Source organism: Cucurbita pepo, chromosome 16 (assembly GCF_057944985.1).
Source record: "Cucurbita pepo subsp. pepo isolate OVF chromosome 16, ASM5794498v1, whole genome shotgun sequence".
Lineage (NCBI taxonomy): Eukaryota > Viridiplantae > Streptophyta > Magnoliopsida > Cucurbitales > Cucurbitaceae > Cucurbita > Cucurbita pepo.
This window is the reverse complement of record NC_141813.1, coordinates 10,990,049-11,017,652: the sequence shown is the minus strand read 5'-3', so window position 1 is coordinate 11,017,652 and position 27,604 is coordinate 10,990,049. Positions and strand designations below refer to the sequence as shown.

The 27,604-nt window shown below is 38.8% G+C and overlaps 5 protein-coding genes, 1 long non-coding RNA gene and 2 other non-coding genes across 13 annotated transcripts; 4 read left to right on the top strand and 4 right to left on the bottom strand.

The window, feature by feature from the left end:
- The first annotated feature begins 927 nt into the window (after positions 1-927).
- LOC111777521 (zinc finger protein CONSTANS-LIKE 9-like) lies at positions 928-5,755 on the top strand. Of its 3 annotated transcripts, XM_087118678.1 has the most exons (6): positions 928-1,223; positions 1,851-2,543; positions 3,168-3,398; positions 4,260-4,564; positions 5,011-5,140; positions 5,275-5,755. In XM_087118678.1, exons 2-5 carry the CDS (start codon positions 1,980-1,982, stop codon positions 5,138-5,140), a joined length of 1,230 nt encoding a protein of 409 aa, XP_086974804.1. In that variant the 5' UTR covers positions 928-1,223; positions 1,851-1,979; the 3' UTR covers positions 5,275-5,755. The 3 variants fall into 3 exon arrangements, with proteins under 3 accessions (XP_086974804.1, XP_086974803.1, XP_086974802.1); XM_087118677.1 differs by having other exon boundaries at positions 929-1,123; positions 5,011-5,755; XM_087118676.1 differs by having other exon boundaries at positions 929-1,218; positions 5,011-5,755.
- A 2,816-nt stretch (positions 5,756-8,571) lies between these two features.
- On the top strand, positions 8,572-8,711 carry LOC147789087 (small nucleolar RNA Z247). The gene has a single exon (XR_015412602.1). It is a non-coding gene; the product is annotated as a small nucleolar RNA Z247 (small nucleolar RNA).
- A 4,124-nt stretch (positions 8,712-12,835) lies between these two features.
- LOC147789086 (uncharacterized) lies at positions 12,836-13,350 on the bottom strand. The gene is made up of 2 exons (XR_015412180.1): positions 13,210-13,350; positions 12,836-13,070 (listed from the first exon to the last, which is right to left on the bottom strand). It is a non-coding gene; the product is annotated as an uncharacterized LOC147789086 (long non-coding RNA).
- On the top strand, positions 13,059-14,867 carry LOC111777404 (putative E3 ubiquitin-protein ligase XERICO). 3 transcript variants are annotated; one of them, XM_023656983.2, is made up of 3 exons: positions 13,059-13,482; positions 13,836-13,931; positions 14,013-14,867. In XM_023656983.2, the coding sequence occupies exon 3, from the start codon at positions 14,146-14,148 to the stop codon at positions 14,608-14,610; it is 465 nt and encodes a 154-aa protein (XP_023512751.1). In that variant the 5' UTR covers positions 13,059-13,482; positions 13,836-13,931; positions 14,013-14,145; the 3' UTR covers positions 14,611-14,867. The 3 variants fall into 3 exon arrangements, with proteins under 3 accessions (XP_023512751.1, XP_023512749.1, XP_023512750.1); XM_023656981.2 differs by lacking the exon at positions 13,836-13,931; XM_023656982.2 differs by lacking the exon at positions 13,059-13,482 and having other exon boundaries at positions 13,587-13,931.
- Positions 14,868-15,042: 175 nt separating this feature from the next.
- Positions 15,043-17,357, bottom strand: LOC111777403 (uncharacterized). Its single transcript, XM_023656980.2, has 2 exons — positions 17,215-17,357; positions 15,043-16,971 (listed from the first exon to the last, which is right to left on the bottom strand). Exon 2 carries the CDS (start codon positions 16,926-16,928, stop codon positions 15,207-15,209), a length of 1,722 nt encoding a protein of 573 aa, XP_023512748.2. The 5' UTR covers positions 16,929-16,971; positions 17,215-17,357; the 3' UTR covers positions 15,043-15,206.
- An 864-nt stretch (positions 17,358-18,221) lies between these two features.
- TRNAC-GCA (transfer RNA cysteine (anticodon GCA)) lies at positions 18,222-18,293 on the bottom strand. Its single transcript has one exon. It is a non-coding gene; the product is annotated as a tRNA-Cys (tRNA).
- Positions 18,294-18,499: 206 nt separating this feature from the next.
- LOC111777035 (protein VACUOLELESS GAMETOPHYTES-like) lies at positions 18,500-19,560 on the bottom strand. The gene has a single exon (XM_023656479.2). The coding sequence runs from the start codon at positions 19,533-19,535 to the stop codon at positions 18,816-18,818; it is 720 nt and encodes a 239-aa protein (XP_023512247.1). The 5' UTR covers positions 19,536-19,560; the 3' UTR covers positions 18,500-18,815.
- A 2,887-nt stretch (positions 19,561-22,447) lies between these two features.
- On the top strand, positions 22,448-25,981 carry LOC111777584 (protein FAR1-RELATED SEQUENCE 9). 2 transcript variants are annotated; one of them, XM_023657242.2, is made up of 3 exons: positions 22,448-22,553; positions 22,670-24,411; positions 25,329-25,981. In XM_023657242.2, the coding sequence occupies exons 2-3, from the start codon at positions 22,930-22,932 to the stop codon at positions 25,494-25,496; spliced, it is 1,650 nt and encodes a 549-aa protein (XP_023513010.2). In that variant the 5' UTR covers positions 22,448-22,553; positions 22,670-22,929; the 3' UTR covers positions 25,497-25,981. The 2 variants fall into 2 exon arrangements, with proteins under 2 accessions (XP_023513010.2, XP_023513011.2); XM_023657243.2 differs by having other exon boundaries at positions 22,468-22,553; positions 22,724-24,411.
- The last annotated feature ends 1,623 nt before the right edge of the window (positions 25,982-27,604 follow it).

The window sequence follows — 27,604 nt, the reverse complement described above, 5'->3', positions numbered from 1 at the left end:
CAAAACAATATTTATTTAATCAAATTTTAGATAAAACAAAAATTTAAAATTAAAATTGTCTCGTTCTTTGATAGCTAGACAAAAATTGTTGTTTTGATAATTAAAAAAATTATCACAAAATTTCCTCACTTTCCAAAAATTTATAAAAAATAAAGTATTCATTAATTTTCTTTTGCATATGCTCATGTAACAATTATATATACATATTTATTTAATGTTTAGTATTATAATATATTATAATAATCAGTTATGGAATATTCTAAGACAATTGAGTATTAGAATGTCGGTTAGATTTCGGTTAGGTTAATATTTTAATAGTATATTTTATTTTATTCTCAAGATATAGTTAGTTTTATATATGCTTCTTCGAACCTAATAAAAATTGGATTTTAGATCCCACCGCTACTTTTGGTTCCACTTATGTTTGTTGCACTTCCAATCTTAATTCTATTTTTCATTCTTAACGGTTAGTTTAATTTTATACGGCTATAAAAAATAATAATTTTTGCAAATTTTAAAAATATATATTAAAATTGAGTGGCAAATTTTAATTAAATGTTATGTTTTAGGTTTATTTAAAATATTTTTTTAATAAATAATTCGAACTAAATCCATTTAATAAAAAATATTTAAGCTGAAAAATTTTATAAATAAAATTTATTATTAAGAAAATAGAGAAGCAAGTATTTAAATATATTAAAATAAAGACTGGGCAATCTATGAGTTGTGGAATAATTTATTTAAGATTTGTCCAAAGATATTGTAACAAATAAGAATGTGGGTCTCACCTAATATTTAATTTTGGTATATAAAAATCGAAACTTTAGTGTAAATATATTTAAATTTAAATTAAAAAAAAAAGAAAAAAAAAAAAAAAAAGAAGAAATTTTGATAAGTGAAAAAGGAAATTCCACTTGGGCTATGCTGGTGCCACTTTGAAGCTCTGCTTTCTCTCTCACTGCACTTTTATTCTGTGAGAAGAGAGACCTTTTTTTGCTTTTGGAGCCTTTTTTGTGATATTTTTATGTACACTCATCATATGCCCACACCCACATCTGCCCTCTCATCCTTGTGACTCTATCCATCTCAAACCTACAGATTCAAGAAACCTCCAGCTTCTAGGGTTTCTTTCTTTCTTTTTTTTCTCCTCTTTTTGCTGCTATTTTCTTCTTTTATTATGATCATAACCTTCTTCTTCTATTCATCCCTTTCTTCTTTGTAAGGTACTTGTCTTTCTTGCTGTTTTTTTTTCCATACCCTGTTCTTCCCCTCCATGAAATCCTGTTTATTTCTCATTTTTAGAGGCTTTTGATCATCATTTCAGGCTGTTTTTGTTGTTTGATCTGGGGTTTCTCTGTCTGTCATGCTCTGCAATTGCTTTGTTTTCTGTTTTCCTTTCAAGGCACGTTTGTTTGATTCCTTTTATTTGAATTCTCATGCCTTGATTCTATGTTTTTGCTTCCTTTTTGTTGACCCCTTCGATACCCACAAATTTATTTGTGGGTATCTTGTCTTTTATTGTTCTTGAGATGATTTCCATGGAGGTTTGGTGTTTAATTTGGTCTGGGTTGTTCTTCTAAACTGGGTAGCTTCTTGTGATGGATTGTACTTTTTTGATCTGTTTTGATTTCTTTAGAGCTCCAAACTTTCTGGATCTACCCATATGGTTTTATTTTTTGGCAAATTATGTCTATTTAGGTGAGCTGGTTTTTTAAGAATGGTTTCATATGTAGTTTCCATTTATGGGGTTTGAGCTGGTTTGTTGCAGTAAACAGTCAGATGTCTGGTTTATGTAGCATAGAAATTGCAAAAGATGTAGTACTAATCTGTATCATATCAAATTTTTGAAGGTTTTGGAAAGAAATTCACCACATTTTGTAGTTCTTGAAGAAGCTACGCTTTGGTTTTAAGGTTCTTATAGTTTGACAAGAGTTCTGAAGATTTGAACTCAGAGAAATCTGTAAAGGGCAATTGCAAACATGGGTTTCATGTGTGATTTTTGTGGGGCTCAAAAGTCGATGGTTTACTGCCGATCTGATGCTGCTTGTTTGTGCTTATCGTGTGATCGGAATGTCCACTCGGCTAACGCCTTGTCGAAGCGTCATACAAGAACGCTGTTGTGTGAAAAATGCCATACGCAACCCGCTGTGGCGAGATGTATTGATGAGAGGATTTCTTTGTGTCAAAATTGTGACTGGACGGGCCATGGCACATCTACCTCAGCTTCATCGTCACACAAGAGACAAGCTATTAATTGCTACTCTGGTTGTCCATCAGCTGCAGAACTTTCATCCATCTGGTCCTTTGTTTTGGATGTTCCCTCTGGAAATGATGCTTGTGAGACAGAGTTGGGATTGATGAGCATTGCGGAGACCGACTTGACGGGCACTGGTCAAAGAATGCTTGGGTCAACTGAAGCCAGTGACGTTTGCAGCCGGGAAAAGTCAAATGTTTTGGATGGATCATCTTCCCTCACTGATTTTCGCTCTAGGCCGCACACTTCAGGCCAGCCAGTTGAATTGGCTAATGTGGCTTTACCCAAGGTGAATGATAAATTTCTTGTTCTTGATTTTGTTTCTAAGTTTATCGTTAAAAAACCTGCAAGTATAGTTTCTGGCATTCGTAACGAGGCGTTGCACGTTTTTCAGGAGGGATGTGTGGCACGTCTTATCATACGCCATTTTTTTTTGGATAAGAAACAATTACAGAAAGCTTTTCCATAAGGCCCTTTTATTAGAACCATCAATTAAGTGATATTAGTGATGACATTTTCTTGAATTTTCCTCTTCATGCTCAGCTACCACAACCATCATTTAACATTAGACGATGCTCGAGATTCTATTGTCACCTTCGTTTCTTTCACATTGAAGTGTCTTTGAATAATCACTGAACTCTTTCACACCTTCACTTCATTCTGATTACAAAATACGTCCTCACAACTCTTTTTGATAGATTTACTCGAGAAATTGTGAACGATATTGTTGTGTCGGTAATACTTCGAGTCTGAAATTTAAGCTTTGAACTTTATATTGTAAACACATTATTAGTTTCTTTTTATGGTTGACTGTTGTTATATGGAACCAAATGCATGTTGCTGCAGATTTCCCAATTTCTACTTATTGGTTCTTGTCAAGGATCTTTTGAGGCATCACATTTTTGGCATGCAGTTTTGCTGTCCTGGAACGAAAGTTGCTGGATTCTTCGGTGAGGACGATGACCTCTACAAGGAGTTTGATATGGATGAAATGGATTTGAATCTTGAAAATTATGAGGACCTATTTAGTATGAGCCTTAATCATTCTGAAGAATTTTTCGAGAACGGTGGAATTGATAGCCTTTTCGACTCAAGAGGCCTTTCGTTTGAAGATTCAGTTTGCCACAGTGCAGTTGCTGCAGAGGTACTTGTTTTAATGGATTCATTTCAGTTGCTACAAGTTTCTTTAGCCAATATTTTCTGCCATTGATCTTCCATTGCATCTTCTTCTGGCTTATGGTATGCTTCTCCCAATATGGGCGTGATCACTTGGGGTATTATTACCATATAGTTTGGTCTTAACTCTTGAACATTGTTCTCTCTATGAGTACCGAGCTGAGCTCGGTTGACTTGATATACAAGATTCGGAATGTCTTCTGGTAAAGTTAGAACTAGTGAGATTTGTTTGAGATTAATTCGAGTCAAAGCACGAACATAATATCAATCTTCACTTGAAACAGGGGCGGAGTGAAGAAGAATTGGTATCCTTCTTAGTTCGTCTTGAGTGAAAACAATAAGGTCGAAAAGCTAACGATTTTAAAGTTCTCTCTAATTTTTCCCCTCTAAATTTTCAACATTGAAGGATTATAAGCAAGAAGCTAGAAGGTAAAATTTTTCCGATTCTTAGAACTTTTGACTCCGGAGCTGACTTTTTTCAGATAACTGGAAGTCAAAATTCTCATACATGCATAAAACCGTGTTTTCAGTATTCATCTTTATGAGCTGACACTGCATTTGGACCATGTGAGATCCCATGTCAGTTGGAGAGGGGAACAAATCATTCCTTATAAGGGTGTGGAAACCTCTCCCTAGTAGATGCGTTTTAAAACCGTGAGGCTGACGGCAATACGTAACGGGCCAAAACGGACAATATCTGCTAGCGGTAGGCTTGGGCTTGGGCTTGGGCTTGGGCTGTTAGACCGTTATCCCATATATAGTACATCATGCAATGGCGTGGTTTCACTTTGGAAATCCTTACTGGAACTGAATTAGCCTTCTTGTGCAGGGTTCTTCTGTTGGAGTGGTCAAACCAATGCAGCCAGCCTGCAGCAATGGTGCATCTGCCGACTCGGTGATGAGTACTAAAACTGAACCAATTCTCTGTTTTAATTCAAGGCAAGCCCAATCGGGTGTGTCGTTTTCTGGTCTCCCTGGCGAGAGTAGTGTTGGTGAATATCAGGACTGTGGAGCCTCTTCAATGCTTCTAAGGGGAGAGCCTCCATGGTGTGTCCCTGGCACTGAAACTTCCTTCCCATCTATTGAACGTAACAATGCTGTTCTGCGTTACAAGGAGAAAAAGAAGACGCGCAAGTAAGTTTTCTCGCCTCTTTCGCTTCTGATTCTCGAATTTAATAGACAGATTCTTGCCTTTCTTCCTGCCGGGCTCGGGCTGGCGTGAGGCAGTAGATTTGCTTGTTTTCATTTCATTGCCTTCATTAGAGCTAAGCTATTCCCGTCTTGAGAGTGACACTGACAACCCTCTCGTCTACATAATGGACTTTAAGTAACGGCCCAAGCCCACCATTAGCAGATATTGTCCTCTCAAGGTTTTAAAATGCGTTTGTTAGGGAGAGGTTTCCACACCCTTATAAAGAGTGCTTCGTTTCTCTCCAACCAACGTGGGATTTCGCACTTTAAGACCTATTTGGTTCTTTTATTAGGAACTGACTTGTCACACTACTAACTCCTGTTTTCCTCAGCTCCAGCATAGATCATCATAATTTCCAATCCTCACTTATAGTTCAATGACCTTGTAGGTTCGAGAAAACAGTGAGATACGCCACTCGCAAAGCGAGAGCAGATGGCAGAAGACGTGTGAAGGGACGGTTTGTGAAGGCAGGAGAGGCCTATGATTGCGACCCACTGAACCGGACTAGAAGCTGCTGAGTACAATTTTTAACTATGCTTTACAAAAAGGAATGAATCACTCTGATGTTTGCTTGGAAAGATGCATTCTTTATTTATCAAATCAGTGGATGATTTCGATACATGATGAAAAGCTGTCTGATTATATCTCACAGGAAGCTTCATATCACCAGAAGACACAAAAGGTGGAGTCGAAAAAGCAGTGCAAAAGATTCAATGACTAAACATTCCGTTCCGGGGCAGATCGGAAAAGGGTGCATCGATCAACCATCCAATTATACAGACAGCAGAAGATTTGCCCCAAGCTTTGAGTAGTAGTTGCCCATAAAGGTCAGCTCCTCTGCAAATATCTGTTAACTGATCCTTGTTGGGCAGAAACTATACTTGGTGACTGTTTTTTTGTTGTTGTTCTGAACTGAAACCTGGCTTGTTGGGTGACAAAACCACCGTTGCCAAAATACTTTTTTTGTCTGTATAGCACACAATCAGCATAAACACATGAAGTTGAGTTGAGTTAGTAGCAGTAGAATATTGGTTCCAAGCTTGAACATAAGATTTTCTGCTGTTTCCCAGTTCTTGTAAATGTAAGATGATAAATTGCATGTGGAGTTGAAAGGGATTTGGTCATTCTTCTCATGTCTTGTAAATTCATCTACTGACCCTATGAATGTTAGCTCTATTGATGCTCTAAGTAGCTCGAATATGCTTCACTGTTTATTTCTGATTCTACTTCTACATGTCTAAAGTCTTTTGTAATAGTCCAAGTTTACAGTTAGTAGATATTGTCTAATTTGCTCCATTATGGATCGCCGTCAGCCGTAGTTTTAAAATGCATATATTAGGGAGAGATTTCCACCCTCTGTTCCCTTCTCCAACCAACGTGGAATTTCACAATCCCACCCTCTTGGGGTCTAATGTCCTCGTTGGCACACTGTCCGGTGTCTGGCTCTGATGCTATTTGTAACACATAATGTCTGCTTTGGTGCGTTATGTATTGCTATAACGTGTCTACTAGGGAGAGGTTTCTACCCCATGTTCTCCTCTCCAACTAGGGTGGGATCTCGCAACTCACTCTCCTTATAGAAGTATAGCGTCCTCGTTGGCACACCGCTTGTGGTCTCTGGTTCTAATACCATTTGTAATATATATTGTCCATTTTGGCTTTGTTACGTATCATCATTAGCCTCACATTCTTAAAACGCGTCTATTAGGAAAAGACTTCTACATCTTTATAAGGAATGTTTGTTTCCCGGCTTATCACTTTGTAAGCTACCTACAAGAACAAATACTCCAACTCCTTTAGTAATCCAAGTATAAAATTATATGGATTCAAGCCTTTTTATCTAATAGACTACGAGTTAGTCACTCCCTTTGAGTCTCAATTATCAGGCTTATAAAATCCCATTCTCTACACAGAGAGCAGTAAAAGATCACAGATATCAGAAACTGTGTGATCTTTCTCTGATAAGCTTAGCTGCATTGATGTCCCATATTTTGAAGGCTTCTCAATTGTTGCCACTTGTGCAATAATGGGGATGCTGTGTTGGCCTAGGTGTCGAATAACGACACGTGGACGAAGGGCATAGCTAGTGAAATTTGTATTACAAGGACGACAACTCAGAGCCAATTGGCGACATGTGGATAAGGCCTTTGTGAATGCCGTACTGGTTTATTTGTTTGAATGAGACATAGGTAGTGGATACCCTTTATGCTTCACCAATTATCATATTTGAACATCACTTGTACTACCTGTTCTTACACATTGTTCTTCACAAATACGAATCCTATAGGTGAAGGTTCGATTCCTATTCCGAGCCAGGCGGGAGGTGAAGGCCATAAGAGAAGATTTCTTAGATTGAATCGATAGAGTCGTTCAAATTGACTCTAAAAAAAAATTATGTTAATATATTTAAATATCGCCTTGATATCACAACGTGACATCCAATTTGTAGAGTTGAGCTAGAAGAAAAAAAATCAAATTTAAAATTATTTGACTAATTTAATCTTCTTAAATGATTGCTTGATTTTAGAACTTAAAATAAACAAATCCACAGTTCATATTAATTTTTTAATTCTAAATTCAGGTCTCAAGTTTCAAGAAGCTATCAACTAATCTACTAAATAAATTAAAATGTAAATATTTTATTAAACATTAATATAAATATTCTATTAAATATTAAGTATAAATAAATAAATAAATTCCCAATCACAAAATTCTACCCACACAAACACAAACTCCATCCAAAAAAAATATCTAAAATCCATCATCTTAATATAATTAATTGCATTTAAATAATTTTAAGCCTGGTTCTTTTAAAAGTGATCGACCCAGAAATCGATTTAGAATAAGCTTTTTGGGTAATTTAGAATTTGTAGAATCAATTTTAAATACAATTACAATTAGGTAAAACGTGTGATTAAAACTACTCTGAAGAAATTGTGAGATCTCACGTCGGTTAGAGAAGAGAGATGAACGAAATATTCTTTGTAAATGTGTGGAAACCTCTCTCTAGCAGATCTTCTCCGGATGCTGGCTTCCAAGGGGGTGGACTGTGAGGATGCTGGCTTCCAAGGGGGTGGACTGTGAGATCCCACATTAGTTGAGGAGGGAACAAAGTATTCCTTACGAGGGTGTAGAACTCTCTCCCTTCTTTACAAGAGTGTGGAAACCTCTACCTAGTGTTAAACCTAAAATAGATCATAACTGTATATACTAAAATAGTCTAAGATTTACTAGTTTATGATTTGAAGGGTTTGTTACCAAATCTATGATTTTATGGTTTGTTACCAAATCATAGATTTGGAATGTAATCTTCATTATACGCATCTATAAATACATGAGGTCGTGACCCATATAGGTCATCGTGCCATTCAATCTAACATGGTATCAGAGCCAAGGTTTATTTTTTAAACTCCTCGCCATGTCTTCTTCCTCCTCTCCATCCACCATCTCCAACACCGTCTCAACTACCATGGCGACTTTTGGCCTTAAACAATATCCAATCCCTCTACACCATGTTGTCACAATTCGTCTAACCAAAAACAACTTCATCATATGGCGTGCCCAGCTCCTCCCCTACCTACGGAGTACGAAGCTTATGGGCTACCTCGATGGCACCAATGTTGCACCTGCCAAGCTGATCCCTTCCTCAACTGCTGCTGGTGCTGAGCTGGTCTCTAATCCGGCCTATAATCAGTGGTATGATCAGGATCAACAAGTCCTTAGCGGCCTTCTCTCCTCCATGTCTGAGGAGATTCTTCATGATGTGGTTGCCGCTACTACGTCCAAGGAGGCGTGGGATACCCTGCAGCGGATGTTTTCATCGTCAACTCGTGCTCGCACTACTCAGATTCGTGTTGAGCTTGCCACGTCCAAGAAACGAGATCAATCTGCTGCAAATTATTTTTGCAAGATCAAAGGGCTAGCCACCGAGCTGGCCGCCGCCGGCTCTGCCTTGCAGGATGATGATGTGATCGCGTATCTTCTCGCTGGTCTTGGCCCTGACTATGATCCCTTCGTCACCTCAATGACTACCAAGAGTGAAGCCCTCACCCTTGATGATGTGTTTGCACATCTAATGACGTATGAAGCTCGCCAACTACAACACCAGGCTGAACTTCAGTTAAATCTTGGATCTTCTGCCAATTATGCTAGTCGTGGTGGTCAGCAGAAGAATCGTGGGCGTAGGGATCGCGGTCGTGGTCGTTCTCAAGGTTATGCACCCTCTCGTCCTGCTGGTGATCGTCGTGGCCCTTCTGCTCGTCCTTCCTGCCAGATCTGCGGCAAAGTGGGGCATACTGCTATCCGCTGCTGGCATAGGATGGATGAGTCCTATCAAGATGAACCTTCTTCTGCTCCTCCTACGGCACTGGCGGCTACTTCCTCTTACAAGATTGACCCAAATTGGTACAGCGACACAGGCGCTACGGACCATATCACCAGTGACCTGGATCGTCTCGCTGTGCGTGAACGTTATCATGGAGGTGAACAAGTTCAAGTCGGCAATGGAGCAGGTTTGCGTGTTTTGCATACTGGTCATTCTCTAATTAATACTGCTACTCGTCCTCTTGCGTTGCGTAATATTTTGCATGTGCCTGAAATTTCCAAACATCTTCTTTCTGTTCATAAATTTTCTCGTGATAATGACGTATTTTTTGAATTCCATCCTTGGCATTTTTCTATAAAGGATCGACAGTCGAGGAAAAGTCTCCTAAATGGGAGGTGTGAATCTGGTCTTTATCCTATTAAGCCATCCGATGTCGATAATCTCAAGCACGCCTTGGTGAGCAGATCTACTACTCACGCCCAATGGCATGCTCGTCTTGGACATCCTTCATCTCAAGTAATAAAATCCATTTTGCGTCTAAATAATATTTCGTGTGCTAGTGAGTCATCTTTGTCAGTTTGTAATGCGTGTCAGTTAGCAAAGAGTCATCGATTACCATATACTAGTTTTTCCCATAGGTCTTCGTCACCTTTGGAACTTATTTTTTCGGATGTTTGGGGCCCTGCACCTCCATCTGTTGGGGGTTTTAAATATTATATTAGTTTCATTGATGATTTCAGTAAATTTTCGTGGATCTATTTGATGCATGATCGTACAGAAGCTCCTCGTATATTTTTGCAATTCCAAGCTCATGTTGAGCGCCTCCTAGATACTAAAATCAAGTGGGTTCAATCTGATTGGGGTGGGGAATATCAGAAAATTCACAACACATTTTTTCGTTCCCTTGGAATTGGTCATCGTGTTTCGTGCCCTCACACACATCAACAAAATGGGTCTGCTGAACGCAAGCATCGTCATATTGTTGAAACTGGCCTAGCCCTTCTAGCTCATGCTCATGTACCTATTAAATTTTGGGACGACGCGTTTCTTACAGCCACATATCTCATCAATCGTCTTCCTACTCGTGTCATCGATAAAAAATGCCCCTTAGAGCTTCTTTTTCATACCCCACCAAATTACTCCTTATTAAAAATTTTTGGGTGTGCTTGTTGGCCTCATCTTCGTCCTTATAACAAACAAAAGCTCTCTTTTCGATCAAAGGAATGTGTCTTTCTAGGCTACAGTTCTTCACATAAAGGGTATAAGTGTCTTGACACCGATTCTGGTCGTGTCTATATGTCTAGAGATGTCATATTTGATGAAAATGTTTTTCCATTCAAGAGAGCCTCACCTAATTCTTCCCCAATCATGCAGTCGACGCATAATGCCCCTGATTTGTGCACCTTGCATTTGGGTAATAGCAGTACTAATTTGGAGAATGATCACATGCATATGTCTGGGCCTACTAACTCTTTGGATGCAGAAAATTTGGTGTCTACATCAGCTTCGGAATTGCCGCAACAATCCTCCGCGTCGCTGCCATTCGAATCGGCGTTGGTTGTTCCGCCAATGATTGAGGCATCGGCTTCTCCGCCAGCAGATGATATTGCGCAATGCCCGGTCGAATCCTCGGCCGTTGGTCAACCAACTGCTGTAGCATCGGTTGCTCCCCTCGCAACGGCTGATACGGCCGTCCCCTCAAATGTGGATTCTGCACCTACTACTCATCCGTATGGTACTCGATTGAAGCACAATATCAAGAAACCCAAGGTGCGTACAGATGGAACAGTAACATATCTTGTAGCTCGGTCTTCTGCCTCTGAACCTACTTCACATATTACTGCTATGGAGCATCCCCTCTGGCGTCAGGCAATGAATGATGAATTTCAGGCACTTCAAAAAAATAAGACATGGCACTTAGTTCCTCCTCGTGCTGGTCTTAACGTTATTGATTGCAAATGGGTTTTCAAACTCAAACAAAAGCCAGATGGCTCTATTGATCGCTACAAAGCACGCCTGGTTGCTAAAGGTTTTAAACAGCAGTATGGCGTCGATTATGATGATACCTTTAGTCCAGTTGTTAAGCCCACTACCATTCGGCTCTTATTATCTCTTGCTATTTCTCGTGGTTGGGCTATTCGGCAGATTGATATTCAAAATGCTTTTCTTCATGGCCTTCTTAATGAAGATGTTTATATGAAGCAGCCCCCTGGATTTGTGGATTCTCAACACCCTGGTTATCTCTGCAAGCTGGATAAGTCGCTTTATGGCCTTAAACAAGCTCCGCGTGCCTGGTTTTCTCGCCTTAGCTCCAAACTATTACAGCTGGATTTTACACCTTCAAAGGCTGATGTCTCTCTTTTTATTTTTAACAAAACGGGCATTCAGATGTATATTCTCATCTACGTTGATGATATTATTATCATCAGCTCATCTTCTACGGCTACTGAGAAACTTCTTACACAGCTTCAGGATGATTTTGCCGTCAAGGATCTTGGTATTTTGAGTTATTTTCTTGGGATTGAGGTCCGCCATACTTCTAGTGGACTTATTCTGACACAACATAAATACATTCGAGATTTATTAGCCAGAACCAATATGCTCACCTCCAAAGGTGTGCCCACACCTATGCTTCCCAGTGAGAAGTTGTTATTGAATGGTGGTGAAAAGCTCTCACCTGAGGATACTACTCGCTATCGAAGTGTCGTTGGTGCTCTCCAATATTTGTCTCTGACACGTCCTGATATATCCTTCTGTGTCAACAGAGTGTGTCAGTTCATGTCCTCTCCGACTTCTATACATTGGGCGGCAGTCAAACGAATTCTCCGTTATCTACATGACACTATTGATATGGGTTTGTGTCTTACAAAGTCCAGCACTGATTTGTTGAGTGCCTTTTCAGATGCTGATTGGGCTGGGAATCCTGATGATCGTCGAAGCACTGGAGGCTATGTGATCTTCTTTGGTGGCAATCTTATCTCTTGGAGTTCGAGGAAACAATCGACAGTTTCTCGTTCTAGTACGGAAGCCGAATATAAGGCGGTTGCTGATGCCACTGCCGAATTAATTTGGATCCAAGTTCTCTTGCGTGAGCTCGGGATCTCGCAAGCGCGAGCGCCTAGCCTATGGTGTGACAACATTGGTGCCACCTACCTATCCGCCAATCCAATCTTTCATCGACGGACGAAGCATGTTGAGGTTGATTATCACTTCGTTCGTGAACGAGTATCGACTCGTCAGCTTGATGTTCGACTCATATCTTCCAAGGATCAGCTCGCCGATATCATGACAAAGCCACTGCCAGCTCCTTCTTTTAGCTATTTTAGGCGCAATCTGAACTTAGTAGTACATCGTCCAGATTGAGGGGGGGTGTTAAACCTAAAATAGATCATAACTGTATATACTAAAATAGTCTAAGATTTACTAGTTTATGATTTGAAGGGTTTGTTACCAAATCTATGATTTTATGGTTTGTTACGAAATCATAGATTTGGAATGTAATCTTCATTATACGCATCTATAAATACATGAGGTCGTGACCCATATAGGTCATCGTGCCATTCAATCTAACACCTAGCATACCCTCTCCTTAACAAACGCGTTTTAAAATCGTGATACTAACAACAGTACAGAATGAGCTAAACTAGACAATGAGGGACGACTGTTACTAATGGTTAAGATATTATAATCTCAATCAAAAGTTTAAAAGAAGTGGCTTTTGAAGGAGAAGAGACAAGAGAAAAGAAAGGAAAAAGAAGTGGCCTTTGAAAAGGGAATCTAGTAAGCTAGGCATAGCATGTGGATAAAGTCCAAAACATACTCATATTGGCCCCATAACTGCATATTTCCCATATTAGATTTACTGTAGAAGATAAGTGTGGAGATTAGCTAAGTCAATAAAACTACCATTCATTCATTTTACTACAAACTCTATCAGAATTCGCCATTAAAGGCAAAAGGAAAGAGAAGTTAGGTACCAAAATCATTGGGTTATCAGATTTACAGTTGAAAGAGATAATCATACCGTCATACAAGTTGCAGAGTTACTCATCCTCTCCGCCGCTAGTGGCAGTTTGTAACTTGTAAAGTTGGTAACTTTGCCTGGACCTGTTGTCTCAACCAATCTACAGAATCCCACAAAAAGAAAAAGGGAAACCAATGAGATGGAAAAGATTTGATTAGGGTTCACCTCATGATATAAAGTAACCATGGTTTTGGGGTTTTGGCTATGGCAGAGTGTGGCAGAAGAGACAGAAAGCTAACCAGGGTTAGAGAACGTGGGTTAGTCTTCTCCAGAGCCGGAGAGGTAGGTTTGGGGTTTGTCGAGCTCCAGAGCTTTACAGGAGGAAGAAGCAAGCTGCTGTGTGTATAAAAGCACCCAGAAAGAAAACCCTCTTGTCATTAACAAAACATACAAAAACGGAAACAAACCTCTCAACGATTCTGTGAATCGCGATCATCTCGATCATCTCTTAGCTCTTCCTCTTGTTAATCTCTCTTCTTCTCATCCTTCGCCGGCGAGCCTCACAGATTTTGGTATGGTTTCTATAGATTCGGATTATGATCTTGGTTTCATTTGCTGATTTGGGTTCTCCGGGTTTTTGGTTTTGGATTTGATCCGATAGGGGGGGGGGGGGGGGGGGGGGGGGGGTTCGAACTGGATTGATTTCCCTTTGCATAATCGGTGTTCTTCTGATGATATTTTGATCATTCTTTCAATCTTTTTGGATCGTTTCTGGGTTAATCGAAACTCTCTGTGTTCTAGAATGTTGGGTTTCTCTCTGTTTCTTTTGCTGTTCTTTCTTCTCTCTTTCTCCTGCAATGAAATTGTCAGTGGAAGGTTATCTTGATGATTCTATTCCATGTTCTCGGCTCTTGCATCTAAACAGATCTTCTCTCAAGGAAGTTTCTATCACCAGTATATACTTTTCTGCCTTCCTTAATCTTCGTTTTCCTGTTGGGAGCTAGGATCATAGAAGAAAGGAGTACGCTCGATTCATTAATCTTTCAGCAGATTTGGCTCTATTTCTATACGATGTTTGATAAGTTGCTTTGTGCATTTTCAGATCAGATGTCAACAAAAGGATCAAACTACAGAACCGTTTGAACTCAGAACTCAGAAGTGACTTCTTATACATTCTACTGATCTTCTTTGATTCATCTGAGCTGATCCCAGTTCTTCAAATTTCAAAGAACCTTATGGGTCTGTCCAGCCTTCCTGCTCCTTCTGAAGGAGTACTGGGTGTGATCCTTGTAAATACGGCCCTATCAATATCCATCTTCAAAGGCATAGTTCGGTCGATTCTCCATGTTGTTGGCATCCATCTCTCGTCGCCTACATTACCATCCTCACCAGATTCCATTGAGAATGCTTCTGAATCCATAGAATTCCATCTTAACCCGAACGGAAGTTACATCGAAGAGTTCCGCAGCCGAATCCCAGCAATTCTGTTTAACAAAGTTCACAGCTGCAAATTGCTAGAACATGACTGCTCGGTCTGCCTAACCCAGTTTGCACCTGATTCAGAGATAAACCATTTATCTTGTGGTCATCTTTTCCATAGAGTGTGCTTGGAAAAGTGGCTGGACTACTGGAACCTTACGTGTCCTCTGTGTCGAACTCCGTTCATGCCCGAAGAAGACACAGCTTCCTGCTTCTGGTGAGCATTATGAATATTATGGTTGAGGAATTTCATTCCATGTACAGCAGCATAGTGTAGAAAATCTTAAAAGTGCATCCGCAGGCCATAGCATTTGTACCTTCCATATGCATGAGTAGTTGAAGCGTGATGAGTGTTGATGGGTCTCAGACCTCAGTTATTTCATTGTAAATATGAAGCTTTCTGCTTTTTTTCGTGTTTATGAATCCTTGAGACGAACTTTTTACATTTCGAGTTAATGCAGCTACTTCCCTTTCATCACTTTCCTCCTCAGAATTGCATTGCTACGAACCCGAATCTCGTTTTCCTGCTCATATTTATCCTTTTCGAACAATAATCTAAACCTATATAAGATGCCTTAAAAACAGTCTTAAATATCATTAGTGAATTCGAAACATATAATACATTATACTCAGTAGAGACAACCCTCAACAAGTTAAAAATTAGGAAGATCCAACTGAAGGAAAGTTATTAATGCAAGCACAAAACTCATTATTAAGCTAAGTCATTTCTTATCTATCAATTGATTCTCAAAGCAACAGAAACAAGACCTCAACTCGGCAAGTTTCCATAAATAAATAATGGGATTCGGGTTTCATACTAATTGGATGCAACATTGCAGGTGTTGATTCCATCCTTACAATCATTCGTGAGGTCGTTGAACGTTTCTAGCTGCTTTTTCCCTCTTAGGAACACCTCTGTGTCAACTGATACCCTCATATATCCATCAAATTCAACTGGTACGCCATTGTTAAGATTCATTGTTTCCGTGTACCATTCACTGTCTTTGTCCCAAAGATCCTTGTAATCGTTGAGGAAATGAGTCGAGAATTTATCTTTCAAGGGGTCAAAGAAATCTGTGTTTGGTTCATTTGCAGCAATGTAAAGGTTCCTTCCATTCTCAATCTTGTCTTGCAACGTCGACAGGAGAGTATCAGGTGAAGTATCAGCATCAAGATTTGGCCAGAGCTCCTTGTTCTTCGCTTTTTCGCCTCTCACTATATGGACCGAGTCATAATCCCAATTCATTCTCGATGCAATTGAAGATACTATATCCATTAGTCGTCTTGATTTCCAAATCAAATGCCATGGTCGCTTAACTACAGGTTCCGTTTCTCCTTCACATACCCGGTACCAATAATTATCTGGCTCTGCAGACCTGAACTTTCTCAATATCAAGGCATCCTTTACATCTGCAAGTTTCATAGGTGTGACTCGAAAATCATCAACAAGATGAAGACCTAAACGGTCCTTCTTTTGCCATTTCTCCCAATCAGACCAAAACTGACCCTGGTCCAAGATGGATGCAGACTCTTTCAGATGCTCAAAATCGAAGTACAACCTGAAATCTTTTCCTTCCTCATCTTGATTCGATGAAGTATATATTGATGACAGACAAATTTTCAAATCCATAACCAACGTACGATTCAAATACTGAGCTTCACCTAAAGCACACAAGAAGCTCCACAAGTAATGGTTCATGCTTTTGCATTTATCTCCGCCCATCTCATAAAGCAAGTACTTCCCGTGACTAAATGAGCTTTCAGACTCGACCACGGGAAGGGAATCATTCACAACCTCCCCAACAACAGGCAAAGAGACCGCCTTCTCTAGCTGCTCCATTTTCTTCTCAAAATTATGTTTTGGATTCTTTTTCCTCTTCCTTGCATTCACACCAGTGTGGTACTCACCTATGCTAATGATACTAAGAGTGCAATTCGCAGATCTAGTAATCACAAACCTCCTATAATCTTTATAAAAAGAAGCAATCTTCCCTTCCTTGGGCCGGAACCGCCACGCCATATCACAGGTGCTATCGTTAGATCCACGAACTGGTTTTCCAAACCGGTAAAAATGAATGTCCTTGAATCGTTCTATGGTGGTCTCCATCATGAAATGGAAAACCTCAGGGTCACGGCAATCAATCGGGTCATCCACATTGACATTGCACTCAGGCAAAGTTCCTTCAGCAGCAGTGCCCAAAGCAGAGTTTTCCGCATCAATCAGTTTAACAATATCAGTTTCATTGAGAAAAGTTTCAAATGCAGTTTGATTGGCAGCCATGAAATCCTCCCCAGTCTTCATCACAGTGCTATCAGTTTTAAAAGTGGCATTGGATTTTGATGTGAGAAAGGTAGTGATCTTGGTGGATGGGTGAAAAAGAGGATCCTCAGGTTCGTATGTGGCAGCAATAATCGTAAAAATTAAAACCCCAATCACAAACAGAGTGAAACAAAGATTCCCAATAAGAGCAAGCGCATTCTGACCAAGATTCTCTGGTCGAAAGCTTCCAGTTCTGTAAAGAGAAGACCGACCCAACATCTTCCTAATCTACAACTATCAAACAACTGGGAAAAAAAAAAACCTGAAAACCAGAGCGCCAAGAATCATTCACAGAACAATCGACAACAAAAAAACAAGAACAACCCTAACTTCTCACTAATCTCTCCAGAAATGTGCAAAAAACAAAATGCGCTTCCCCGAGATCAATGATCCAACAAAATCCACAAATCAAACCAACAAGAATCAAACCAAACAAAGCTTCAATTCCACACGTACATTGATATGGAATGAACGAATTAGAATGAAGAAGCGCTATAACTAGTACCTGTGGCTCAAGCAAGAAGACGATTCGAGCTCAGCACCATGGCCTTCCAAGTGAGATGCGAACTGAGAGCAGCGGGGAAATGGTAGATTTCTCTAAGCCTCAAAAAAGTCGGAGGGAAGACCGAGTAATCGGCGGGAGAAAAGGGATAAATAATCATTAATAATTAATAATTAATAATTAAACTAAAAATATAAATATATTCTTCCGTTAACGGTCAGGCCTCAGGCGCGCTGCCCCTGGACTCAAAGGGTACTTCCACGTGTCCAATCGAATGACGTGGATGAAGATCGAGGATTTCATTTGTTGATCCGATCTGAGCTGGAGCGGTTTTCTCTGTACTTTTGGTCATGGAAACAGTGGCAATAGCGTAATTAATATCAATTTTATGCCTTCTTTTATTACGAGTAGTAATTGATTCGTTATAAGCTTCATTTTTAATGGAATTATTTGATGAATCCTAAGAACTCGTGACGTATTTAATGTACTGATTATATTTTTTTTCTCAATTTTTTTAAAAAGGCTTATTTTGTAATATTTATTGCACGTGCACATAATGGATTATGATTAAATATCTAAAAAAATATTTATATATATATTTTTTTTTGTTCGAGAATGGCCTACGGGTACCATGACCAAATCCACTACCGAATAGGGATCAAACAATGACCTCTTAATCTACAATCAAAAGGGTCCGAATAATTATGGTATTAATGAAAAGGGTAATTCTTTTTGTTCAATAAGAGAAGGGCCGAACGGCCTAACCGGTACAATGACTATAAGAAAAGGGTCCTGACAAATTCGAACTAGTGAATCCAAATGCTCTACCATTGAGCTAAGGACCCTTCTTTGATATTTTAATATGCAGTCAAATCCACCGAAGAGTGATGATATTAATTGTAAAAAAAAAAAAAAAAAAAGCTAATATGCAGTCAAATGCTCTACATACCCTACTAGGTTCGAATTGACTACCTCTTTGTCTAAAAAAAAAAACATAAACATATACCAAAAGGGCCCTACCGGGTTCAAACCAGTGACCTCTTGATCTGCAGTCAAATGCTCTACCACTGAGCTAAGAACCCCTTATTAATTTTTTAATATACAATCAAATAAACTACCAAAGATTCATATAAAAAAGAACCGGATAAATAGTCAAATGAAAAGAAAAAAATAGAAAAAAGTTTCTATTGGATTCAAACCAGTGACCTTCTAGATCTGTAATCAAATGCTCTTTTTAATATGTAATCAAATGCACCACCGAAGAACGAAAAGAATAGAGAAAGGGCCCTGGTTCAAATCGGCAACCTTTGATATAATTTTAGAGTGAAAAGCACTCTCATCAATTGTGGACATCAAACCCGTCTCGAATGCGGAGGAAACTCCACGTTTTAGAAAGTACGATAGATTGGAAAACAATTTTTTCACATTAGATAAATGGGGTTGGAGACGAAATTATTTTTACTGTCTTCGTCCCCGTTCCCAGCCCGTTTAGCATAAATATATTTTCAACAACATATTAAAATCAATTATTTAATCCAAAGATACCTAAACTGCATACATTCATAGTAATTTACAAACAAAATCAACCACACATGCAACCACCATCACTTGGACACGATGCCACTAACCACAGCTGCAACCATAGCCGTAGGGTCCCCCAAAACGGCCGAGACAACAGCACGAGCTGCAGCACCAGCCATCTGACCATACTTCCCAACCGACCCTCTTACCACAGGACGGTTTTGCAGCGACCCCTTAAGCCTTGGAATACTCGTAACCATTTGCCTAACCCTATTCTTATCCACATTCAAATACACAGCCAACCAGCTCTCCACCAGCATCTCCTTCACACACGAAAGATGAAGATTATACGCCCCGCACTGCGACCTATAAGACCAACCGAGCCCCGTTCCACCGCAGCCGTGACACGAGCTAGATAGCTTGCTACAAAGGTAAAGATCGCGCTTCCCATCGTCGAGGACTTGCGGGAGGTTCGCGCAACAAGGATGTAAATCAAAGTCACAGCTATCGCAATGGTACACAAATCCATGCACGTAGGTTCTACATGCATCGCATACGCGCTTGCATTTGCCGGGGGGATGGTAGTATAATTTGAACTCGCATTTTTGGTAGAACGGGTGGGTGGTTCGTGGCGCGGCAATGGCGCACGCCTTGTGTAAGGTGAAGGCACATTGGTGACATTTGTATTTGTAGCCAATGCCAGCTTCCTTGCACCCGTCGCAGTTGTAAGGGGTTTCAGTGTACTCGAGACGTAGCTTGTGGCGCGGGTGGATTGGGTGTGTTAGCTCTTTCTCGATCTTCATGTTGTTGATGTTGTTGATGTTGTTGTTGTTCTTCGAATTGTGCTTATATGAAGGTGAGTTGGGAGGTGGAAGGATTCACCTTGATTGGGTTGTTTTGGAATATGTTGCATGGGAGATGCTTTGCTTAGGGTTTACGATTAGAAGAATATCTTTATTCGGTTGACATAAGGAGTATTTGTTGGGTATCTATTAAAGTTTTCGAAGAATTTGATGCTGTTTATGTGCATCTTTGACACCTATGTAATGCGTAGTTTTATCAACGCTCAATCATTGGGAATATGAACGTATTCTCGGTTAGCTGTTTATGGAGCCTGTTGCATATTTATAGCTTGTTCAATTGTTATATGTAATAAAGTTATACGAAAATGATCCTATATAGTAAGCGTAGAGCCGTTTATACTACATAGTTATATATAAAGATAGTTAATATCTGTTAAACCTCTGTGTGTATAGTAAACTGAACCATATATATATCCCTTGGTCAGTGTTTTGAGTTACTATTGAATGTAGAGTTGGGTCAAGGGTCGACACTCTAATCCCGTTAAATGATCAAATAACATTGTTATAGCATAAGACTAAAGCTATGAATACTATATTATAGCGTTAAAAAAATGTTATAATAGGTTAAAGATAGCATAATATTTTAGCTATATTTAACATATTATAGCTTTAATAAAATGCTACGAGATGTTTTTATAACAATGTATATAAGCTATAGTTTTATACTATATTATAGCTATAAAAAAACGCTATAAAAAGTCTTAGACTTTTAATAACACAGGCTGTCACGACGTACGAAAAACGCTATAAAAAGTCTATGATAGCGTTTTTTGTATGTTATCGTGTTCATTATTTCCCCGTTCTTAAGAAAACTAGGGACTACGTGGGTAGTTAGCTCCAGATATGGACCCTTATTGAGTGTAGAAATAGGCAAACATGTAAACTAGTCCCGATTGGATTAGGGACTACACGGGTAGGTGTTAGGATGAGAGCTCGAAAATGCACTTTCTGGGTTCTCTGTATTCTATCATTGTAAACTTTCGGCCAATATTCCTTTATGCATTTTCTCTCTCATGTTCTTTGCGTTCATCTAGATCGAGTGTGTGCGTTGTTACGCGATTCTAACATTTCTCTTACTCTAACTCGTTAGATTTGGGATGATAGTGAGGAACGTCAAAGAAGAAAAAGCAAAGAAATCGAGCGGTGGCGGGACGAATGTCGTTAGAACGGATGGAGGGAGTGTTGGTGGTGTTTCCCTTAGTATGGAAGGCAAATAAAGGGAGGAGTGTCCCACAGAATCTGGATATTAATGAAAGAAAAGGAGGTATGATCACCAGTTGTTGGTTGATTGTAGGCATTACTTGAAAAAGCAGAAGAGAATTGGGCAAGTGGATCTATCAGTTAGGTTCTTGGTGCCTTCCGTAAACAAAACAAAATGAATCACAATGTTCTTTGGATAGCCTTTTAACTAAATTAAGTAATAAAATTTATGATGGAGCTTCTCTATTTTTTAGATTCTGATGCGGAATGAATAGAAAGGAAAGCGTGGAACGAATTACCTTGATGATCAAGATCAAGAATAAAGAAAATTCGTGATTCGAATCACCATAAGAGGTTTGATCAATACCACTTGAATGACTCTAACATACAAGTTCTAAACACAAGAATTTGTAAAGAAAATCTGAGCAATGACAAAGATAAGAAATATAAATTCTATTCTTTTTACAACCTTATCCTTGTCACACATAACTCTCAAATTAAATTGACTAGTAAATGAGAAATACTCGTAACCTCGTATTAAAATGGTTAATGGTGGAATATGATAACTTAAGTGGATTACAATATAACCTTAACTTCTCTATTAAAAACTAGCTTAAATATGACAAATAAATATTTAAATTATAATTAAAGAGTGTCGGGAATGAAATGTGTTTATTAATCATATTGGATTAGTTCCATAAATTTAGCTGAGTCAATTAAATGCATTTAATGCATCTCTTACGTAAAGCTCTTGCACAACATATAAGGGAGGTCTCCAATGTCTTCTAGAATTTTTTTTGACGAGCTCATCATAGTTTGAATATAAGTGTACAAGGTTTGTTGTAGCTTCTTGGCTTTCATCCCTGTAATTAAACCTTGAGGTATGGAAATTCCTTGGTCGTGGTTCATATCAAGTTCGTTTATGTTTAACGATTTGTGAGGGGTAGATTTGAATTCCTTGACGTTTTGATTGAAATTATAATGTTTGAACTAGTTGAGTCATGCTCGTATTGGTTAAACTTTACTCATACTTTGTAAGATCTCAGATGGGTTGGAGAGGGAAACAAAACATTTCTTCTAAGAATGTGGAAACCGCTCCTTATTAGACTTGTTTTAAAACCGTGAAACTAATGGCGATACGTAATAGGCCAAAGAGCTTTGACAATATATGCTAGCGGTGAGTTTTGGCTGTTACAAATGGTATTAGCTAGACATGGGGCAGTGTGCTAGCGAAGACGTTGAGCCCCAAGGAGGTAGATTGTGAGATCCCACATCGATTGGGAAGGGAATGAAACATTGCTTGTAAAGGTGTGGAAACTTCCTTCTAATATACACTTTTTAAAACTATGAGACTGACAACGAAACGTGACGGACGAAAGTGGACAATATTACTACTTGTAGTAACTAATTATGTATCATATCATGTAACTCAAAATTTAATATAATATTTTAATCAAAATAATAGAACATAAGAAATTAAATTGGCTAATATGAAAATAGCTATCAATAATTGGTTAAATTTCCATAAAACTTTTTTAAAATAAAAAGAGCCCTCGGTTTCGGTACGTGCGTGGATATACTACGTTGGTTGTAGAATTGGGCCTGGCACGTGTATGTTCAGGCCCATTTGTAAACGAAAATAAACAGCTATGAAAATAAAAATTTAAAAAAAGAAAAAAAAAAACAACAACGGAAATGGTAGCCATCGGAACCCTAGAACGATCCGGCGAAGGGATTAGGCTACCGTCACTGTCACTGGTAATCAAGCGATCGTTTTAGCTATTTATGTTCGAAATTTACAAAGCTAGTTTTGTTCTTACGAATTAAGTATTGGAATTCTTCTTATTTCTTCTCATTTCCCCAATTTGTTTCAGTTTCTTCCACGGTGTCAATAGCTTCTGGTTTTGCGAATTTCACTTTGTTTTCAGATACGAGAAGTTTAGGACTGTTAATTGATTGTACAAATCTTCAGTTCGTATGAACCGATTGAGTTTCCTTAACTCGTGTTTTCGGTCTCGAGAAAATTGAAGATCATCCATTTCTGTAAAGCCGCGGTTATATCTCTCGAAGGAAAGTGAGGGAGATGGAAGTCCTTTAGGAAAATTCTCCCGATTCTTGTAGAAGTCCTTTAGAAATGAGTGGTGGCCGGCAGCGGACCCTCGGAGTTGGGGTTCAGCATGTTTTAGACCATCTGAAACGAATGCAGGCTGAGAATCCTGCTTTTTATTATGCTGTTCAGGGCGATGGTGATCAGTCTGGAGGGAATATATTTTGGGCAGATGCAACGTCTAGAATGAATTATTCATACTTTGGTGACACCGTTGTATTGGATACAACATTTAGAAAAAACCAGTATAGGGTGCCTCTTGCTGCGTTTACAGGGTTTAATCATCATGGTCAGCCAGTGTTGTTTGGATGTGCATTGGTTCTTCATGAGTCTGAATCTTCATTCATTTGGCTCTTCCAAACTTGGCTTCAAGCAGTGTCTGGACGCCAACCAATTTCCATTACAACTGACCCAGAGAGGCTTATCCAGGTTGCTGTTGCGCAGGTTCTGCCAGGTACCCGACATCGTTTTTGCAAGTGGGCTATATTCAGAGAAACACTGGAGAAGTTGTCTCATCTCTGTCAATCTCACCCCACTTTTGAAACTGAATTTAGAAAATGTGTTAATGAGGCTGAGACAATTGAAGAATTTGAGTCCTGTTGGGAATCCCTTCTGAATAGATATTACATTATGGATAATGACTGGCTTCAGTTAATGTATAGTGCTAGACAACAGTGGGTACCCGTTTACATGAGGGATACTTTCTTTGGAGAATTGTCAATAAATGAGAGCTATAAGAGTTTGAATTTGTTTTTCGATGGATATGTTACTGCGTCCACCACGATACAGATGTTGGTTAGGCAGTATGAAAAGGCCATGGCAAGCTGGCATGAAAAAGAGTTAAAAGCTGATTATGACACAACTAACTCTATGCCAGTTTTGAAAACACCATCTCCAATGGAAAAACAGGCTGCAGATCTATATTCGAGGAGGATATTCAGAAAGTTCCAGGAGGAATTGGTAGAAACTCTTGCCAATCCTGCTACCAAAATTAACGACTCAGGAACCGTTGCCACTTATCGAGTAGCAAAATTTGGGGAAGACCATAAAGCACATGCTGTTAGTTTTAATTCATTTGAGATGAAAGCTAATTGCAGCTGTCAACTGTTTGAATACTCGGGAATAATTTGCAGGCATATATTAGCAGTTTTTAGGGCAAAAAATGTTCTTACACTTCCTTCCCAATACGTATTGAAACGGTGGACCAGAAATGCCAGAAATGGACCTGCAATAGATGACCATAATTCTGAATTACCAAATGAAGCTGGAGATTCTTCAACTGTTAGGTACAATAAGCTTCGTCAAGAAGCAATCAAGTATGTTGAGGAAGGAGCAAAGTCAATTCATATTTATAATGCGGCTGTGGATGCCCTAAAAGAGGCCTCTAGAAAGGTTGCAGCTGTGAAGAACCGGGGCCCTGGAGCTACTAATGGTGATATTATGGCCAATGGAGTTGTTGGGGCTTTGATTGCAACAGAAGAGGATCAGACAGCAACCTATCAATCTGTGGTTAGTCTCTTTAATTTGCAGTTTTAAATCCACTGAATTCTATCATTATTTATCAATGATCCTACACCCCTTCTCCTGAGTGGAGCGACTTCGGTCATTTTTACCCAAAAATTGAGCATTGTATTTGAGTGACATCTAAAGTATTGGGAAACATACTATATTTCATGAGGCTCTTGATGAAAAAATGTTGTAGAGTTCATTGGCAGGCTTTACTTTCGAACCGGGTTAACCTGGTGGGTTGGAAAGTTCATTAGTTAATGCTAATAGTAATGTTTAGATTTGTGTCTCGTAGACATTACTGAGTTATTCTTGTCCTATAATGTACTTTGGTTGGATTGCATTCATTCCCTTTTCCATTTTAGCTGATGTATTCGTCGACACATCTTCAGATGGGTACAGATTGGTTCTTGCAATCAAAATCAAATTCTTATTGCCTCCAGCGTACTTGATTTTTATTGAGAAATCAAACTTTTCGTTAAGAAAAATTCAATTGACCTCTTATTTTAGTTGCCTACGTTATTATTTCCTCTGCCACTTCTTTCGCCATATTTGTAATTTTATCCTAATTATTTATATGCTTGACTTTTCTTCTTTGATGCATCTGTTGTGCTGTTTCTCTGTGCATTTCTTTAAATTGAATTAACTAGAAGATTATGCTCTTACCGTCTCTTGCTCAATGTCGAAGCGAGTCAATAGATTTTTCAAGCTTCCAGTTAATTAGTTTCAGGTTGGTAGCAGTCATGTGGGTTGTGTTCTTGTTGTTCTTGTCTGGGTAGTTTTCATATCTACTTTCCTCTGAGGTAGGGAAGGGACAAAGCTAGATGTAGCCTACCATGGAGGGGGGGTTGAGAATACCGATAAGATAAATGAAGATTTAGGACATAATGCATTTTCTTATTTGTTTCTTCTTTTTCCAGGAACAGAAGGAGAAGAAAATTCGTGAGCTTTCTGCAGAGTTGGAAAGAACAAATCAACGTTGTGAAGTGTACAGAGCAAATCTCCTAGCTGTTCTAAGGGACATGGAAGAGCAGAAGTTGAAGTTATCTGTGAAGGTCCAAAATGCGAGGCTTAGTTTGAAAGAATGAATGATCACAAAATACAAGAAACAAGCAATTTCTCTCTTTATGGATGCCATCCTCCGCCCGAGTCGATCCGATCCGTCCATTGCGTTCATCTTTTTACCGGTTCTTCCTTCTAACGACTAACAATGGGAAATCGACGAATGAGCAACCGTGGTATTGAAAGGAGCATTCTAGTGTGTGTCATGTAAGTGTTCTCTAAATTGTGAACGTTTCTTTGGTTTTTCCATGGAAATATGCTATATAAACATCCAACTGTGTAAGCCACAAAGAGGTAGTTGGATCTAGGATGAACCATCCTGAACATCTGCCATTAATGGCTGCTATCGACCTCGACTAGGATTGTGAAGATGAATGCTATCATATCCTAATGACTCGAACAACTCTCGTCTTGTTTTAGTGATTCTTGTGAAGTAAATAGAATGTGTATTGTTAAACGTTCTTCAAAGTTTTCAGTAATACCATCTAACATTCAGTACTTTTTCATTTCATGCTTCTGGTGAAATCAATTCTGAGAATTCTTCAACGTCTCTCCTGCTGCTCACTTTCAATCATGTCAGGTCATAGCCCTGTTAGAGTCAAGCTCAACTTTCATAATCCGGTCATAGCCCTGTTAGAGTCAAGCCTCAACTTTCATAATGTGTTCATAAGCTTGATAACTCCTATCTACATTAAGATCTGGACACTGATTAGTTAGCTCATTAAATATGAGCTTTAATGGGCAACGTTGAATTGTTGGATAGCACCCATAAATTTGCTACCACACGTGTAGCTTGATTGTTCGGGTCGTTTCTAGATACATTATATTGGTGTTATCTGAATCAATTTGTCTTATAATCCAATATTGACTATAGCTATCCAACAATGCCTTCAAAGGACTAAAACCTAATATAAAAGGATGATTACACTTGCAACAATGGCGTGCCGCTGCCCATTGCTTTGGCTTTGGCTTTACGAGACAAAAATGTTCTTATCACTTTAAAATATTTGATGTTTGAAGTGTACATCGTCGATTTAAATCCTATCACTCCATGTGTGGTTGAACAGAGAAAAAATTGCCTCAAAATTTTTAAGTTTAATTGGAGATGTCCACAGTGTGGGGCGGTAAGGGAAAAGCCTTTTTCGTTCCTGTTCCTGCCTCCGTTCTTTAATATATATGCACACATATATTTGTTTTTATAGGTAAAAAGTGAGTGGAACGGGGATGGGATCCATCCCCAACCCAGTTTAGCTAATGAGAAAAAATCTGTCCTCGCTCTTCTCATTTTCCATTTAAACTGAGATTTCCTATTCCGTTTCAGGCACATGTGGGTTAAATGATTTTGTATCTATTTGAAGTGTTCAATATATTCTTAAACTTTTAAGTCCGTCAATTAATTATTTGATTTTAAAAATTCATCATCTAATCTAATCTAATCATAAGGTTAGATTTGAGATCTAAAAATGATTGGAGATTAATATTTTTTTTTTTTTAAATGATTGGAAATAGATAATTTATAATCTAGAAATATTATATATGTTTTTTGAATTAAAAAGATTAGTATTGTCTAAATTAGTCTAACAATTAAGTATGCATTTCTAATGTGCAACAGCTAGATTTGACGTGACAATAATAGAGACAACTACAAAAAGCATGATAAGAGGTTTGTTACACGTTACAAAGAGAATGTCCGAAGAGCATGAAGTGTTTTTCGAACACTTTTTCCTTACATCTAAATCATTCGTATCTCGAGTTTGGAAAACATTTCATTATAAAAGATAAACATACGTTTATTGCTTTCTTTTTTTATTTTATTTTTTATTTCCTTCTCTTTCTTATATCTAAAAAAGCAACTATAGTTCTAATAAGTAAAGTATGACAACTCTACTACAATTTGATAGAGAAATCAAATCGTAAATATTGATCGAAATGATTATGTAAGATCTTATATTGGTTAAAATCATGAGGTTGACGGCTACGTAACGAGCCAAAGCAGACAATATCTGTTAGCGGTGGGCTTGGACTATTACAAATAGTATTAGAGTCGGGCACCGAGCGATGTGCCAGCGAGGACGCTATCTGTTAGCAGTGGGCTTGGGCTATTACAAATGGTATCAGAGTCAGGCACTGAGCG

Excerpts from the sequence above, each read along its gene's own strand:
- LOC111777403 (XM_023656980.2), bottom strand. The coding sequence starts at position 16,928 with ATGTTGGGTCGGTCTTCTCTTTACAGAACTGGAAGCTTTCGACCAGAG.
- LOC111777521 (XM_087118678.1), top strand. The coding sequence starts at position 1,980 with ATGGGTTTCATGTGTGATTTTTGTGGGGCTCAAAAGTCGATGGTTTAC. Across the intron at positions 2,544-3,167 it reads CTAATGTGGCTTTACCCAAG|TTTTGCTGTCCTGGAACGAA; the intron begins GTGAATGATAAA and ends TTTGGCATGCAG. Across the intron at positions 4,565-5,010 it reads GAGAAAAAGAAGACGCGCAA|GTTCGAGAAAACAGTGAGAT; the intron begins GTAAGTTTTCTC and ends ATGACCTTGTAG.
- LOC111777404 (XM_023656981.2), top strand. The coding sequence starts at position 14,146 with ATGGGTCTGTCCAGCCTTCCTGCTCCTTCTGAAGGAGTACTGGGTGTG.
- LOC111777584 (XM_023657242.2), top strand. The coding sequence starts at position 22,930 with ATGAGTGGTGGCCGGCAGCGGACCCTCGGAGTTGGGGTTCAGCATGTT. Across the intron at positions 24,412-25,328 it reads CAGCAACCTATCAATCTGTG|GAACAGAAGGAGAAGAAAAT; the intron begins GTTAGTCTCTTT and ends TTCTTTTTCCAG.
- LOC111777035 (XM_023656479.2), bottom strand. The coding sequence starts at position 19,535 with ATGAAGATCGAGAAAGAGCTAACACACCCAATCCACCCGCGCCACAAG.